Source organism: Ornithodoros turicata, chromosome 3 (assembly GCF_037126465.1).
Source record: "Ornithodoros turicata isolate Travis chromosome 3, ASM3712646v1, whole genome shotgun sequence".
Taxonomy (NCBI): domain Eukaryota; kingdom Metazoa; phylum Arthropoda; class Arachnida; order Ixodida; family Argasidae; genus Ornithodoros; species Ornithodoros turicata.
This window is the reverse complement of record NC_088203.1, coordinates 9,729,273-9,745,914: the sequence shown is the minus strand read 5'-3', so window position 1 is coordinate 9,745,914 and position 16,642 is coordinate 9,729,273. Positions and strand designations below refer to the sequence as shown.

Here is a 16,642-nt window from a genome sequence, read left to right as displayed (position 1 = left end):
CTGGAGATAATAAATGAGCATAAATGAGTATTTCTGAAGCAACATAGACCTACAAAGTATCACCGCAAAGTGCAGGGTTCCTCCGGCGGGCAGGAACGAAAGGTCTCCGTCCCGTTATACACTCCACACACGTATATCTCCACACACGTCCCACAATACGTCCCGTTATTCTCGACATCTGCGGCGAGTATTACAAACAGGTGCACGAGTCTCGATGACATCGTATTACCCCCAGTATGGCACTGTATCGTACCGCAAGCACAGACGTTTGGGCGTCCCAGGTGGGGCTGGTTCACGCTGCAGTATATGATTATGCCGTATGGATTGAGCCTAATCTAATGAAAAACCTCCCTATACAGCAGCGGACAGGGATTTGACCGGTTGACAGCCGAATAAGGCAGGGTAGAAGTCTGTGGTGTCTGATACGGGCTTGGTCTGGGTCCGTGCCACAGAAACGAGTAGTCTCGTCCAAAGCCCCTTCGAAACTGAGCACCAGGGGTGTGTCGTACCGTATAGCCTTGACAAAACCACCCTACGGGAGGGAAGAAATTACAGCAGAAATCGCTGGGCAGATTGCCGTTTTGAGCTCATCGATTGGAGTAGCTTACTTGCTGTAGCTGCTAGTAGCTGTTTCCGTACGCGTTATGGTAATTTACCGTGATTGGCTAGATGCAAATCGAGGTCATTTGTAATAAATAATCGAATACATAATCGAACCATTGATAGTACACGTTTGCGAAACTTGCTTGCGAAGTCTCCCACGACGGTCATTCGCATGTTATGCAGATTCAGGTTTTCTACGACGGCGTTGTTGGCAGGGTAAATGAAGAGTTTGGTTAGAAGGAATCTCTTGGATGCCGTTGTATTGTATACCGGCACCATGAGGCTGGAGGCGTCCTTGTAGTCCACTTCTACGACGAGAATAGGTGAGGTAACTTCGCCTGTCATTCTGGCGTTGATCGTTGTACAGAATGAAGGCTGTACTGAGAGATACTGGCTTGTTTTACGTAGTGGGTGGTTTTCCATGACAATAGCCGGTTCCCAGAGCACACCGCTCCTTTCCCAGTACCACCATAACATAGGGCTGGTGCGGCAGGCGTCGTGGAGAGGGAGTGATGTTTGGGAAAGGTGTGGTCAGTTCACTGGGGGTAGCAGCTCGGTGCATCCACGGGAAGGGGAAGAGAAGGGTTAAAGGGAAAGGAGAAACGCGTTTATTGCGCATCTGGGTGTTGGGGGGCGCTGTGCGCTGGGAATCTGGTTGCGCCGATGCGGGTGGACGGTGCTTTATTCATTTTTTTTATCCGTGTTAGCGCCGCGAAGCAACTGTGGCTGTGAGCGGCGTACAGATGTGGACAGGTGGAGAGAGGACAGCAGGAACGAGTGGAGGGCAGGGGTGTTAGTAGTTTTGTCATTGGGAACGAGGGTAGTATAGCGTCAAGACTATCGCATAGAGGAGGAATCATGCGTCCTTGGCCGACTTTGCCGATATATGTCTTAAAGCCCACATCCTATTATAGAAAAGCCCATAGGCCAACCACCCAAACGGCACAGCCGGCGCTCGTGATCGATTCTGGGTCGCTCTCTCCGCGTGCAATGCCATCCTCGTAATCACTACGCCGCGCCTGAGTACGTGACCCCCATGCGGCAGCCAATGAGTGCGGGGCTTACGCTGCGACATAATCAGCCTCAAGAAAGCTCCGATGGTTCGCTCATAAATGCCCTGTATATCCGCGCTCTTAGCATCGCCGGCAACGCCGCTATGCCGACACCGTTTTGGGGTGCGTCTTATTTTTTTATTTATTTTTTTCGTCCTCCACTCGATGTTTTCGGTAAAGCGAAACTCTGAAAGGCGCTGGTCACACACGTGGGTTACACGACTGCTTCGCTTCTATGCTGTGAAAAACAAGTCGGGAAAGATCAGTAGTTGCGTTCTTCCGCTGTCCGCTCGACGACAGGAAAGTCAGTTCCTGTCCCCTTCTGCCGTATAACGCCACACCCGTGGTATATATTTCACCAATCATTACACACATGCATTTAGTTTTTGTGCGAAAACAAAGTGAGTGCGAGAAAGAAGCCTAGTGAACCGCAGACTGCGGTTCACGAAAGCGCTAGGCACTTCACAGTTAGCAGACAGTGACATGTGCGTTCAGAGAACAGATGTTCAAGTTATGGTGTGATGATGAAATGCTTGGTGAGCCGACTTGGCAGGGAACTGCGCCAACATTCGTCCTCGTATTCCCCCCCCCCCCCTCCATCGTCCTCCTCCTCCTCCTGCTCCTCCTCCGGTCCGAGGAAAACCTAGAAAAAACACTCAGTGTACAGCCAACGCCCGGACAGATACGAACACGGTACTTCGCAGTGGTTGCAGGGTTATCCCACATGAGCGAGCCAATCCCTTGGCTTGACCACCTCATTTTTGCTTTTCTTTTTGTTTTTGTTTCTTTTTCTTGTTGGCACTGTCAGGAGGGCAACGCTCAAAAGATATTCTCGTCTAATTGGGCGGCATTTTTACGTTAGGTGGCGCTAAATGTCTGCTGATAGCACATGAGGGACATCAAACTTTGCAGACGTGGTGCCGGTCACTTGGTGAACACGTGAAAAAATATTTCTCAATTATACGAGAGAAAACTGACACATGACTTCAGAAGTGTTAATTGCATTGCTAGCTGAAAAATCAATGCAGGAGGAGGAGTGTCGTTGGGAGGAACCCGAGAGGTCTGTCTGCCTGATTAGGCGGCATGTTTCTCGGGAAGGGTGGTGGAGAGGAGGAGAGGGTGAAGTGGAAGACCGAGCGGAATCCGCTCGGGGGGAGGATAGCTGCGTCCATGGGCCGACTTCCGGGGAACTGTGCCGGCATACGCCTATTACACATCTGAGGGAAACCCAGGAAAAACCCCAGACGGCACAGCCGGCCCGCGGATTCGAACCGCGGACCTCCCAGTCTCCAAGCGCACGCGTTACCGCTGCGCCACCGGAGCTGGTGAAAAATCAATGCGGCCATCGTGATGCGAGCATTCTGGCAACGATACAACGATGATGAACCTGAACAAACAAAAGTTAGACGTGTACTTTCAGAATAACTACGTAACATAAGACATTCCAGAATAACATAGAACACGCACGATATTTACGCTAGTTATATAGGCAGCAACGAAATTATAGATCCTAAGTCACAAAATGAGTGACCATATATTCCTTACAGTCTAATCTATTGCTGTTTTTTTTATGATTTCTTATTTGTTTTGAGTGATTTGAGCAATCTGGTGACAAGATTGCCTGCTCGGACTTGTCGCGCTTAGTGTGCACTTAACATGTGTTGGCAGAATTGTATCACGCTGCAGTTTTCTGTTTGGGCGCCGAGAACTGTGTCGTGCGGATGTTCTCGAGCAGAATCCGCACATTGCATCACATATCAAGGCACTGCACGTGTAAGAGGGTGTTTGGCGTTGATATTTCCTTGTGATTCATGACGAAAACAACGTACGTATTCCAAGTAAATCGCATTTTCATCCCAATATGACTGTATTTACTATAAGTAACCGAAACGAGAATCCACCCCAAGAGGCATCACAGCGGCATCGCTAGTGAGGGTACCGAGTTTTTCGCAGAGCCAGCTAGCGAGCGATAGGCAAACTACTCCTTAGTTCAGCGACGTCCGGTGTGTATATTTTTGCGTAGTTTTCCAGCGAATAGGAGACGTTGAGAAGCGCTCGAGAGCCAAAGATTACTAAATACACTACATTTTAGTTATACTAAATTTATAGTTTACTAAATTATTATACTAAAATTTAGGAAGGGAGTTGCCTCAGGACAGGAGACGCCGATATTTCGAACAGAGACTGTCCTCCTTCTGGGCACCGTCCTCATCATCGACAGGGTAGTTAAAGGGTTAGGTATGGCGTGTTAAAGGTTAATGCGAATTGTGGGTCAACAGCCTGGAGGGAAGAAAGGGTCCGTACGGGGGACGTCGGTGGAAATGGGCATTTGGAGGAAATGGGGCCTACCCTCTGTTCGGATCACTTCTTCAACGCGACCTCATTTATACATTTCCTTGGCAAGCTTCACAACTGAGCTTCGACGGGTAGAAATGACATGACTTGTACACACCGAGTATGATGTCATTTCTACCCACCCAAACTCAGGCTTCTTTAATATGGATTTTGTACGTCAGCTCTCATTTTAATATCCATCAGATATGTTACATCTGGAGGGAGAATTATTAAGCACGGGAACAAAAGAAGCTGTAAAAGTCAGCTGACCCCGTACATTACGCTACAGAAAGGACATTTCGCGCACCGGATGAGCAGCAGCCAGGGACTGCACGTGACGGCGAGGGTCACGTGACCCTCTCTGGTCAGTTGCCTCACTTGTGCTGCGAGGGTGTCCGCCTTGCCATGAGCTGTTGACTCGGCATTACCCTCAGCCTTTTTTTTTTTTTTTTATCGCGACGTTTGCGGCGATTATTGGGTTTGCGGCGATTATGTAAAGGTATATGCTGGCCGATATCACACGGACGCGATGCTGTTATCTCATTGATACATGCAAAGGTGAAGAGTAAATCCAATAAAATTGCCGCTAGACTCCGCGCATCCTGATTTGTTTTATCACGATTCTGAAAATGCCCCACCGAGCGAACGCGACCTCCGTCGCTTGTATCAACGAGATAAAGGCATCGCATCCGTGCGATATCGGCATACACCTTTACATAACCGCCGCAAACACAAACAAACATTACGATGCCACAGCTGAGGACAATGCCGAGTCAACAGCTCATGGCAAGGCGGACAAGCCCGCAGCACAAATGGGACAGTCGAAACACTCTTTCCCTTTATTTCTCGTAAGCGCCACTAGGGTGGCCCTCTTCCCGCTCTGCCGTTCGAGTTAACCCTGTTTCGAGGTGTACATTGGATTTCCGCACACTTTGGAACCCTTCCTTCTAACCCTTCTCTCCCTGAAACACGGGGGAAGCGTGTTCTTTCAAGTAGTATACCGCTTTCGGTGGTTCTGGGCGCTCGGATGAAAAGAGCATTTGGGGGATGTGAGTCACTGCCACCCGCAAGCCCAGATCAACCGAAAGCCCAGAACCTCCGAACATTTTTTCGGTGGAAATGAGCGTTTGGCTGATTTGGGACGTCGGTGGAAATGGCTATTTGGAGGAAATATCCTCCAAACCCGAAAAGCGTTTAAACGAAAGCGTTTAAAAATAAGACATCGATAAATCCAAAGCTAAAAATGCACTTTTAAATCTAAATCACGAAAAGATGCATGGTGTCGAGTTCCTGGGTGGCGAAGTAGTCGTCGCAACAATACTGTGGTGGCGCTGGTGCATGGGAGCGCGAAAGAAGAACGAACATTGCAAGATGTATTTTGGGGGTTGGTGCTCTTTTGACCCGGGCGCATCGGGCCCCAAAGGTTGGTGTCAGTCTCTTAGCGGGACTTCCCGGGGGAGGCGGCGCCCCCCCCCCCCCAGTTCATGTTCCGGGGGGGGGGGGGGGGCAAGGGCCCCTGCACATACATGTTTCTCCTTACTCTTTTAAAAGAAAAGAAAAAAATCCTGTAGTTCATGTATATGGCCCTTGTTTCCCCTTTTAATATCATTGATTAGTTAGGCTGGCCGAGTTTTCTGCCTCAGAGTTTGTCGTATTGGTTTGTTACGCACTGCGTGGCCGCACGGCCACACTAATCGGATTCGCGGTTCGCTGCGTATCGGCGTGGCAATGGACCTTTTTCACATGCGCGTCGTATCCTAGCGGCTCTCCAACGAACCATGCTCGGCGCGCGTCAAAACAAACCCACGTGGATAGCACAAAGGGCCAAAACCGGTTTGGAGTAGGTCCAACAAGGTCGCGCCATTCGTGGGGTCTCCCCAGTGGTCTCCACTTCTGTCGTCCCTATATTGCGCCATCTAGTGAAGTCGGAGAAAATCCTCTCCGGCGCCTCAAGGTCATACGCATGCGCATAGGGCATTGGGGAAAAGGTCTGCCATCTTCCCTTACTTCAGCTGTCCCCTCCCCCCGCACAATCACCTGACTTTTCCAGTCGCGTCAGAATGCTCTGACAATTCCCGGTTTTTCAGGTTTGCAGTTTTCCCAGTTTGCTGACAATCGCGATACACCCTCGTATCACGGGCTGCTCTCGGCCGTACAGCAGCGATCATCCGGCAGACTGATCCGGCCGAGAAGCGGATTCGGCTCGGATCCTGGCTTCTTTTTTTTTTTTTTTCCTGTGCAACTATGACTCTTATACAAAAACAGGCCCACGGCAGCAACACCAGCACGTGCCAGTGCGATCCGTTGCTGTGTGGAAGTAACACAATCGATGAAACATACGACGTGATCGCTACCAACAGTGCTGTTGCGCAAATTTACGTAACGACGTACGACGACGCCTGGAAGCTTGTCGCAGGATGCACCATCCTGACATATCACTCGGCAATCACGTGCTTTTGTTCCCTGCGAAGTCGACCCAGGAAACTCGATCACGCCACTACGATAGTCGTGGCGCTGACGTGACAAGCAGTTCCATCGCTACCACGGCCACGTGCAAAAAAGGAAGAAGGAGAAACGTTCAGAACGCCCGTGCAGATCTGGCAACAAAGCATTATCGCTTGCCTTCCCGGTAGAACGGTGCCTCCTAAGCCACTGTGCGGAACATGGAGCGTCCAGCTCTGGAACCATTTTGGACAGGAGACGACATTCCACCGCAGTACGGACAGGTGGAGCAAAGCGAGTAAGTGATTATCCTGTTCTTGTTTCCTTGAAGCATGGAATTGGGCAACGGGAGAAGCAGGTGTGCGCAGTCATATAGTGGGGCTGTATTACAGCAATGAGACTCCACCCAGAGGGTGCCGAGATGGAGGCGGTTTTAGCCGGTTTAGATCGAGCGAAGTTGGGTCAGGTGAGGTTTAGGTTAGGGACCCCCCTTAGTTTAGGAACCCCCTCCCCCATGCATGTTCTATGCGGTGCCACCGTGTCGCTGTCAAATGTTCACGTAACGAGCGGGGTACGTTATTTTCGCACATCACTCGTAATTGCACATTTCGGTCTATCCGACAAGAATATTTCGTGGGGTATTCGTGTCTCTTCTGACTTCATGCTTAATTAAGTCACGAAAGAAATGCAACTCTTATAAGCTATGAGAACAGCGTCACATGACACTGATCAACGACGATAGTCTCCCTAAAGTTCCTACTAGGAACCTACACGAACGTTGGAAGATATTCTCAGTGCTGTCCTCTGGCTGTCCTCTGGCAATGTCCTACTGCCAATGCCACTTAAGAACGAAGAGAGATCGAATCCGCCAACTACATACGCCGTTGGAGACAAGAAGGCACAATAGCGTGCCAGAAGAAATGCTGCAACACCACCACGCGGCGTCACGTAGTGTCATGTGGTTTTTTTCTCCAGTCTGATATTTCTTTAGTGAGCATTGCTAGAAACACCCATAAGCCAACATTCCCTTCGTATCTCAAAATTTCTTGTAAACACCTGATTTCTAGATGTTATTTTAGCACTGTACTTTTTCGAGAACCGCTAAAGTATCATGTAAAGTATCATTAAAGTATCATGCGTACAGCAGTTTACTCCAAGTAGCATCGCCACATCGCGTGCAACAAGCGGTGGTAGACGTTAGGCCGACGCTTCACCATGACAACCTCAACATGGACATTCTGCTCCATGCGGTTGGATAGCTTCGATACCGTTCCGTTCACGCTGAGTTGGCGCTCCGTTGGCCCGATTCAGTTTGCAAAAGTTGCTCCATGCGGTTGCCGCCTACTCGTGGCGTCATAACGAACGCGTTTGGCCGCCATGGTGGTGGTGTTTTGACATCTGACCGCGTCCATTCCGTGTTATCCCGAAGACACTCTATGTCATTGTCCCTCAGGTTTTCCCTTACGAAAGCTACGGTAGCCGCATCGAAAAATCACTTAGTTTGTCATCTCTCAATGCAGGATGGTAGCCAGAAAATATTTCGGGGGGGGTCTTTACATGGAGGAGGATTCCCCCTTGTTTACCTCTCCCAAATGTAACATAGGTTAAACAATATCGGTGTGTTGTTCAAGTGCGCGTCTGATTCTGTCACTGCTACCTCCGTACTCTTGGAGGAGAGTACTGATGTATATAAAAAAAGTCGTTTCGACGGCACTAGAATAAGTTTCCGACAAGTATCCGTAATTTATTCAGTTCCATGTTCCCGTAAGAGCACTGAAACGTTGCCGAGGTACTTTTCAGTGCTTTCAGTGCAGTGTGCTTCTTGAATGTCTCAAAGTACACAACACTACATCGACGCTAAAAGCACAATGCTAATAGTAATTCGGGGCTTTATGTCGCAAGACAACAGCGATCGGTAACACAATGCGAAGTGCCGAATATTGACGACCGACCGACGGATGATGACGTCCGAATGTCCGAACACAAAAGATCGTTGGCACCGCTAGTTGTATAGCAAGAAACGAGCACAACAGAGAAGCCGCACGTGATGTCGGAAACCCAGCAGAAACTTTTGAAATTACGTCAGCAAAATGACATTGACAGGTTGCGCGAGAAAAGCTTGCTATTAAAAACAGGTTCGCGGCAATTTCATGTGTGGAGACACTTTTAGCGAAATTAGAAGCGACATCTGCCGAGTTTTTGAGGCTTCTCTAGCGTGTGTCCTGCTAGCTGCTTCGGTAGCACTGTGCCAGAGTCCGTTTGCGGTTTCGACTGGACGAGACATGTCGACTGCTGCTCTCCATGTGAACCGGCGTATGTCGACACAGCGGAAACAACATCGCTACGATGAGGTGGTTCAGACGACATCTGTCGACTGAAACCGGTCATGTAACCTATCCAGTGCGAGTCCCAGCCGATTGTCAAGTAAACCCTCCCCATCCGATCATGACGATTAGCCTGCTGGTGTTTTCAGTCGACATAACATTCCACGTAAATACTGAACTTCAACAGCCTTGGCAAGGCATTGAGCATAAGCCTTTATGCGAAAGGACTCTGTTTTGCATGTATAGTAGCAGGCCGTGGAAGAAGGCAGCTCATCACTAAAGATGAGTGCGATGCAGGTATACCCGCGGATACTATCCACCAGTATCCGCGCTGGTTTGTTTTTCGTGGGCTGCGGGTAAGGTGCACTACCTCCGCGGATTACGCTGGTATTCCCGTAATACCCGCAGGCACAAAACCAGCCGGTCGGCTTTTGGCGTACAGCCCGATTTACTGCGAACCCAAATATCCAAAATGTGCCTTTCCATATCCAGTCCTTCCGTGGTGTGCGAGATGACGACAGCTTTGCCATTTACTGGCATCACGTTCAATGCTTACGCTTTGAAAGAGGGGGGGGGGGGGGGTGCAGGGCGACAGTTCAGCTGATTGTGAGACCCGGAGAGCGCGGTTCGGGGGAGGTTTGTAGTGGGGGTAGTGTGTAGGGTATCGCCTGCGACGATGAAACTCCACATCCATAATTTCAAAATAAAGTTGTTGTCATTGTCATTCTGTGGCCACATAAGGCCAATTTTGGCTATCTTCGACACGACGACTGGTACGCTTCGCGTTAGTAAGCTGAAAACTAGATCAAATGGCTCGCTAACGTGTGCCCAGCATCAACATATCATTTCGTGTTGTGACGATCATGCAGCATAACCGAAACATTCGTAGGCACTGGGCTGCGGTGCGGGTGCACCTGTGGCAGACTTGTACATATTTGTATTTCAAGTACAATTTGCGGTATTTTGGTACTCTACTCAACTTTTGTTTTGTGTATTTGTACTCTATTTAAAATACATTTTATTGTATTTTCCACTCAATACTGTAATTACATATTTTGTATCTCCCTCTTAAACTTTCTGTGTCTCGTCCTTTTTGTGTTTAGATCACTAGATTTGTTTCACTTGTGTGGATCACTCCTATCACACAGCGGCGGCTTGCGTAGTGCGCGGGCTTTAGGTGATTCATGTGACATTGCGGCGACTTGCCGCATTCACCAGTGACTTTTTGCGTTCAAGGATAAAAAGTAGCCTAATTGTATTTCAAGTGTGTTTATACCCTATCGTAATTACATTCTAACGTTAGTATTTATTATATTATCTTAAATACATTTTTGAGTATGCGGGTACCCGTCGGAATGTGTGGGCGCAGGAGCTGATTGCACCAATGACATTGCTACGCTGCGAGTGCGGTTGCGGATACGAATTTCCATACCCGCACTCACCTCTACTCATAACAGCAACCAAACTGCTGCCATCTTGGAGGGTTTCCGCTCATCAGTCTTGGGGATTTTCTTGGAATCACTATAGGAGAATCACCTAATCATCACAGCCACGGGATCATATGACCCACTGAGGCCGCTACTTACGTTAACAAAGTCATTTCCATCGCGTGTTTTATAATGACTCTTGAATTGACTATTTGCAGACGAGGCCCCCCACCAATGGAACCAGAGGCGCGCGGCAGAGACAGAGATAAGAAGAAAGCAGACGCCATGATGCACACCGTCATTGTCATGCTCGTCCTGTTCGGGTGCCTCTGCGCAGCAGTACTGGCCAACTTTCTAATATCAAGCCTGCTCTTTCAAAGAAAACAGTGCCCTACGGAAACAACCCAGGCACCGGGCACGTGCCCAACAGCTACAACCACGACTAGCAGCTCAACATCAGCTACAAGTGCGACGACCACAACCACCAACACAACTGTGGGAACTACCACGGCACCTTTCCTAGTTCCGAAGTACGACTTCCTCTGCCAGTCCTCTGAGTGCATCCGGCAGATCTACATGAATGCTATCAATCCCAATGTGTCTCCCTGCGAAGACTTTTTCACCTACGCTTGTTCCGGTTTTTTTAACTCCTCTCAAAAAGTGAGCTCAGTGACCCTGCACCGCAAGGACAACGTAGCCCAATACATCATGGAGGAAGCCAGAAAAGCCACAAGGCCACCCCCGAATCTGCGCTCCCCGAATGCATATGAGAAAGCTGCGTTTCTATTTCAGCAATGCGAGCAAAGAGAGAATAATTGGCAGAAGGAACTGCGAGCAACTGTGAGTTATCTTGATGTTTACGGATTGACGTCTGCAAACGGATCCTTCGACCCCATCGATGTAGCCATACGGATGTCGCTGCACGGCGTTCACGTGCTCTTCCAACTGCGAAAGTCGTTCAAAAGATGGTCCAGTACGTCAGATGGAGCGGAATACGAAATGGTTGCTTCGCCCGACATTATAGATCTTGTGAGTTACACAATTTCTAAACCGATAAACTCACCGCAACCTGTCCGTGGATTCGAGGAACAAGCACACCTACCACTTTCATTGGAACAGATCGCTAGTAGCGCGGACTTTCAGTCTAATTTCATTGTCAACTTTGTCATGCATCCTTTCTTGACGGTGTCTTTCGGCGACGCATATAAAACAACGCCAGAAAAACTTTGGTTTGGTTCTCCGGACTTCAACACCCCGTCGCCAGCATGGGTCGGATCATTCAGGAAATACGTACCAAAAACATTTATGAGAACGCCACTCGTCATACCTAAAGGATCCGCTGAGCTCTTCCATCGTTTCAGTGAGCTGAACGAGACGGAGGCAAAAGAATTCGTGTTGAAGTACGCGAAACTTCTACTGATCTATACGAGTAACTTACATAGCGCCGAATTAAAAGGCACCCGCTGGACCTGTTACAACATTACGATGTCCCTGATGCCTTATGCGTTTGTCTGGCCTGTCCTTGAGAAGATCGACTCTGACCCCTTCGCCGGTTTCGCGTTCGGTGTCACAGACGCCGTAAGAGCTGCGTCAGACACACTCCAACATATCGACGCATTCCATAACATCTCGTGGTACCAGACGCGAGATTTTAAGATCCTCAACGTCAACCGAACAGCAGCAGAAAGTTACTACTATGCCTTCAACGATTTAGGGCTCCCCACTTTCATGGATGCGTACATGCTTGTCTCCGGAATCGTTATGGCTTCCCTTATTGTCTCGGCTGGGGCGCAGAACCCTCACGACGCCGATCTTACATCTGCGGCCGTGACGTTTCGCACGCGACGAGCGTGTTCCCTGGATGTCCCGCTTTTTGCTACTCTCTCTCCATTCTTCAGCAACCAGGCCGCTCCAGAAGTAAACTATGATTCGCTGGGAGCATCCATCGCGTCAGCTCTACTCCTGGGAGACGCCGAGTTCGGCCAATCCCCTTTTTTCACACAAACAGTTTTGAATGACCTTCGTTACACGTCCAGAGCGCACTGCCCGAACCACGCCACGTGGAAGCCATACAATGTCTCTGAATCAGCCAAGAACCTGACTGTTCTGGGTGGCGACGTCGTGTGGCCGTACTACGACGCGCTCTACGAGAAGCTGTACGCGGCGGACCTCCTCGGGATAGGCGCAGCGTACAGAGCGTACAAGAAGTATTTGACGGGTTCGATAGCCGATAAGGACGTCGACGGAGATAAACTATTCTTCCTGAGCACTTGCTATAGGTGGTGCAACTCCGGAGGTCCGACCGATTTCGAATTGGAAGGAGACTTGTCACCCCATTTGCGTTGCAACGAGCCTCTCAAAGATATTCCTGAGTTCGCAGCCGCATTTTCCTGTCCTCCATACAGTCCCATGAACCCATGGTCAAGATGCGTTGGGATATGATTGTTTCAAGCATTAAATATGTTTTCCGTACGGTAAAGCGCTAAAATGATGCGCCTGTTCTGAAGCTCAAGTACGAAAGGTATCTGGAGATAATAAATGAGCATAAATGGGTATTTCTGAAGCAACATAGACCTACAAAGTATCACCGCAAAGTGCAGGGTTCCTCCGGCGGGCAGGAACGAAAGTTCTCCGTCCCGTTATACACGCCACACACGTATATCTCCACACACGTCCCACAATACGTCCCGTTATTCTCGACATCTGCGGAGAGTATTACAAACAGGTGCACGAGTCTCGATGACATCGTATTACCCCCAGTATGGCACTGTATCGTACCGCAAGCACAGACGTTTGGGCGTCCCAGGTGGGGCTGGTTCACGCTGCAGTATATGATTATGCCGTATGGATTGAGCCTAATCTAATGAAAAACCTCCCTATGCAGCCGCGGACAGGGATTTGACCGGTTGACAGCCGAATAAGGCAGGGGTAGAAGTCTGTGGTGTCTGATACGGGCTTGGTCTGGGTCCGTGCCACAGGAACGAGTAGTCTCGTCCAAAGCCCCCTTCGAAACTGAGCACCAGGGGTGTGTCGTACCGTATAGCCTTGACAAAACCACCCTACGGGAGGGAAGAAATTACAGCAGAAATCGCTGTGCAGATTGCCGTTTTGAGCTCATCGCGGGGATTCGACGACGGACAACGATTGGAGTAGCTTACTTGCTGTAGCTGCTAGTAGCTGTTTCCGTTCGCATTATGGTAATTTACGGTGATTGGCTAGATGCAAATCGAGGTAATTTGTAATAAATTATCGAATACATAATCGAACCATTGATAGTATATGTTTGCGAAACTTGCTCGCGAAGTCTCCCACGACGGTCATTCGCATGTTATGCAGATTCAGGTTTTCTACGACGGCGTTGTTGGCAGGGTAAATGAAGAGTTTGGTTAGAAGGAATCTCTTGGTCTTAGAGGATGCCGTTGTATTGTATACCGGCACCACGAGGCTGGAGGCGTCCTTGTAGTCCACTTCTACGACGAGAATAGGTGAGGTAACTTCGCCTGTCATTCTGGCGTTGATCGTTGTACAGAATGAAGGCTGTACTGAGAGATACTGGCTTGTTTTACGTAGTGGGTGGTTTTCCATGACAATAGCCGGTTCCCAGAGCACACCGCTCCTTTCCCAGTACCACCATAACATAGGGCTGGTGCGGCAGGCGTCGTGGAAAGGGAGTGATATTTGGGAAAGGTGTGGTCAGTTCACTGGGGGTAGCAGCTCGGTGCATCCACGGGAAAGGGAAGAGAAGGGTTAAAGGGAAAGGGGAAACGCGTTTATTGCGCATCTGGGTGTTGGGGGGGGCGCTGTGCGCTGGGAATCTGCAGAGCCGTTTATAGAGAGAGTTTAGCCATTAGGAGGAGCCTAACTTGAACCGCGTCATGCGACGTCACGGCTGAACGACCTCCCTCGCCGCGCTCAATTGTTGTCCAGTCGTCAACCGGTCGCCGACGCCATGTTGATGCAAAGCGTTGGTCAAGGGGAAGCGATGCAAGGGGGAAGACACGTGCGTACCGCGTCCTTCGAGACCCCTTCGTCCTTGAATCCTTTCAGTTTGGTAACAAAGCCCCCATTTCACAGGCGCCTGTGGGCCATAAGCCGGCGACTCTGGTAGATTACATTGAGCGCGACAAAAGTACATGCCGACCAGCCGGTGAACTGCATCAAGATGGCGCCTACCTGCTGGCTGATAAGCGGATTTCGCTTGGATTCAGGCTTTTTGGGGGTGCAACACCGACTCTGACGTCAAAACAGGCTCCGCCCGTGAAGCGGCAAAAGATCAAAAGATGGCCAAACTCTCTCTATATACGGCTCTGGGAATCTGGTTGCGCCGATGCGGGTGGACGGTGCTTTATTCATTTTTTTTATCCGTGTTAGCGCCGCGAAGCAACTGTGACTATGAGCGGCGTACAGATGTGGACAGGTGGAGAGAGGCCAGCAGGAACGAGTGGAGGACAGGGGTGTTAGTTTTGTCATTGGGAACGAGGGTAGTAGCGTCAAGACTATCGCAGGGAGGAGGAATCATGCGTCCTTGGCCGACTTTGCCGATATTTGCCTTATATCCCACATCCTATAGAAAAGCCCAGGCCAACCACCCAAACGGCACAGCCTGCGCTCGTGATCGATTCTGGGTCCCTGTCTCCGCGTGCAATGCCATCATCGTAATCACTACGCCGCGCCTGAGTACGTGACCCCCATGCGGCAGCCAATGAGTGCGGGGCTTACGCTGCGACGTAATCAGCCTCAAGAAAGCTCCGATGGTTCGCTCATAAATGCCCTGTATATCCGCGCTCTTAGCATCGCCGGCAACGCCGCTATGCCGACACCGTTTTTGGGTGCTTCTTATTTTTTTTTATTTTTTTCGTCCTCCACTCGATGTTTTCGGTAAAGCGAAACTCTGAAAGGCGCGGGTCACACACGTGGGTTACACGACTGCTTCGCTTCTATGCTGTGAAAAACAAGTCGGGAAAGATCCGTAGTTGCGTTCTTCCGCTGTCCGCTCGACGACAGGAAAGTCAGTTCCTGTCCCCTTCTGCCGTATAACGCCACACCCGTGGTATATATTTCACCAATCATTACACACATGCATTTAGTTTTTGTGCGAAAACAAAGTGAGTGCGAAAAAGAAGCATTGTGAACCGCAGACTGCGCACGAAAGCGCTAGGCACTTCACAGTTAGCAGACAGTGACATGTGCGTTCAGAGAACAGATGTTCAAGGTATGGTGTGATGATGAAATGCTTGGTGAGCCGACTTGGCAGGGAACTGCGCCAACATTCGTCCTCGTATCCCCCCCCCCCCTCCATCGTCCTCCTCCTCCTCCTCCTCCGGTCCGAGGAAAACCTAGGAAAAACACTCAGTGTACAGCCAACGCCCGGACAGATACGAACGCGGTACTTCGCAGTGGTTGCAGGGTTATCCCACATGAGCGAGCCAATCCCTTGGCTTGACCACCTCATTTTTGCTTTTCTTTTTGTTTTTGTTTCTTTTTCTTGTTGGCACTGTCGGGAGGGCAACGTTCAAAAGATATTCTCGTCTAATTGGGCGGCATTTTTACGTTAGGTGGCACTAAATGTCTGCTGATAGCACAGAGGGACATCAAACTTGGCAGACGTGGTGCCGGTCACTTGGTGAACACGTGAAAAAATATTTCTCAATTATACGAGAGAAAACTGACACATGACTTGGGAAGTGTTGATTGCATTACTAGCTGAAAAATGAAAAATCAATGCGGCCATCGTGATGCGAGCATTCTGGCAACGATACAACGATGATGAACGTGTCCACTTGAACAAACAAAAGTTAGACGTGTACTTTCAGAATAACTACGTAACATAAGACATTCCAGAATAACATAGAACACACACGATATTTACGCTAGTTATATAGGCAGCAACGAAATTATAGATCCTAAGTCACAAAATGAGTGACCATATATTGCTTACAGTCTAATCTATTGCTGTTTTTTTTTTATGATTTCTTATTTGTTTTGAGTGATTTGAGCAATCTGGTGACAAGATTGCCTGCTCGGACTTGTCGCGCTTAGTGTGCACTTAACATGTGTTGGCAGAATTGTATCACGCTGCAGTTTTCTGTTTGGGCGCCGAGAACTGTGTCGTGCGGATGTTCTCGAGCAGAATCCGCACATTGCATCGCATATCAAGGCACTGCACGTGTAAGAGGGTGTTTGGCGTTGATTTTTCCTTGTGATTCATGACGAAAACGACGTACGTATTCCAAGTAAATCGCATTTTCATCCCAATATGACTGTATTTACTATAAGTAACCGAAACGAAACCGAAACGAGAATCCACCCCAAGAGGCATCACAGCGGCGTCGCTAGTGAGGGTACCGAGTTTTTCGCAGAGCCAGCTAGCGAGCGATAGGCAAACTACTCCTTAGTTCAGCGACGTCCGGTGTGTATATTTTTGCGTAGTTTTCCAGCGAATAGGAGACGTTGAGAAGCG

At 49.3% G+C, this 16,642-nt stretch overlaps 1 protein-coding gene across 1 annotated transcript; it reads left to right on the top strand.

Moving 5' to 3' along the window:
• The first annotated feature begins 6,580 nt into the window (after window positions 1-6,580).
• On the top strand, window positions 6,581-12,737 carry LOC135389870 (uncharacterized). Its single transcript, XM_064619902.1, has 2 exons — window positions 6,581-6,729; window positions 10,401-12,737. Exons 1-2 carry the CDS (start codon window positions 6,653-6,655, stop codon window positions 12,622-12,624), a joined length of 2,301 nt encoding a protein of 766 aa, XP_064475972.1. The 5' UTR covers window positions 6,581-6,652; the 3' UTR covers window positions 12,625-12,737.
• Window positions 12,738-16,642: the final 3,905 nt, after the last annotated feature.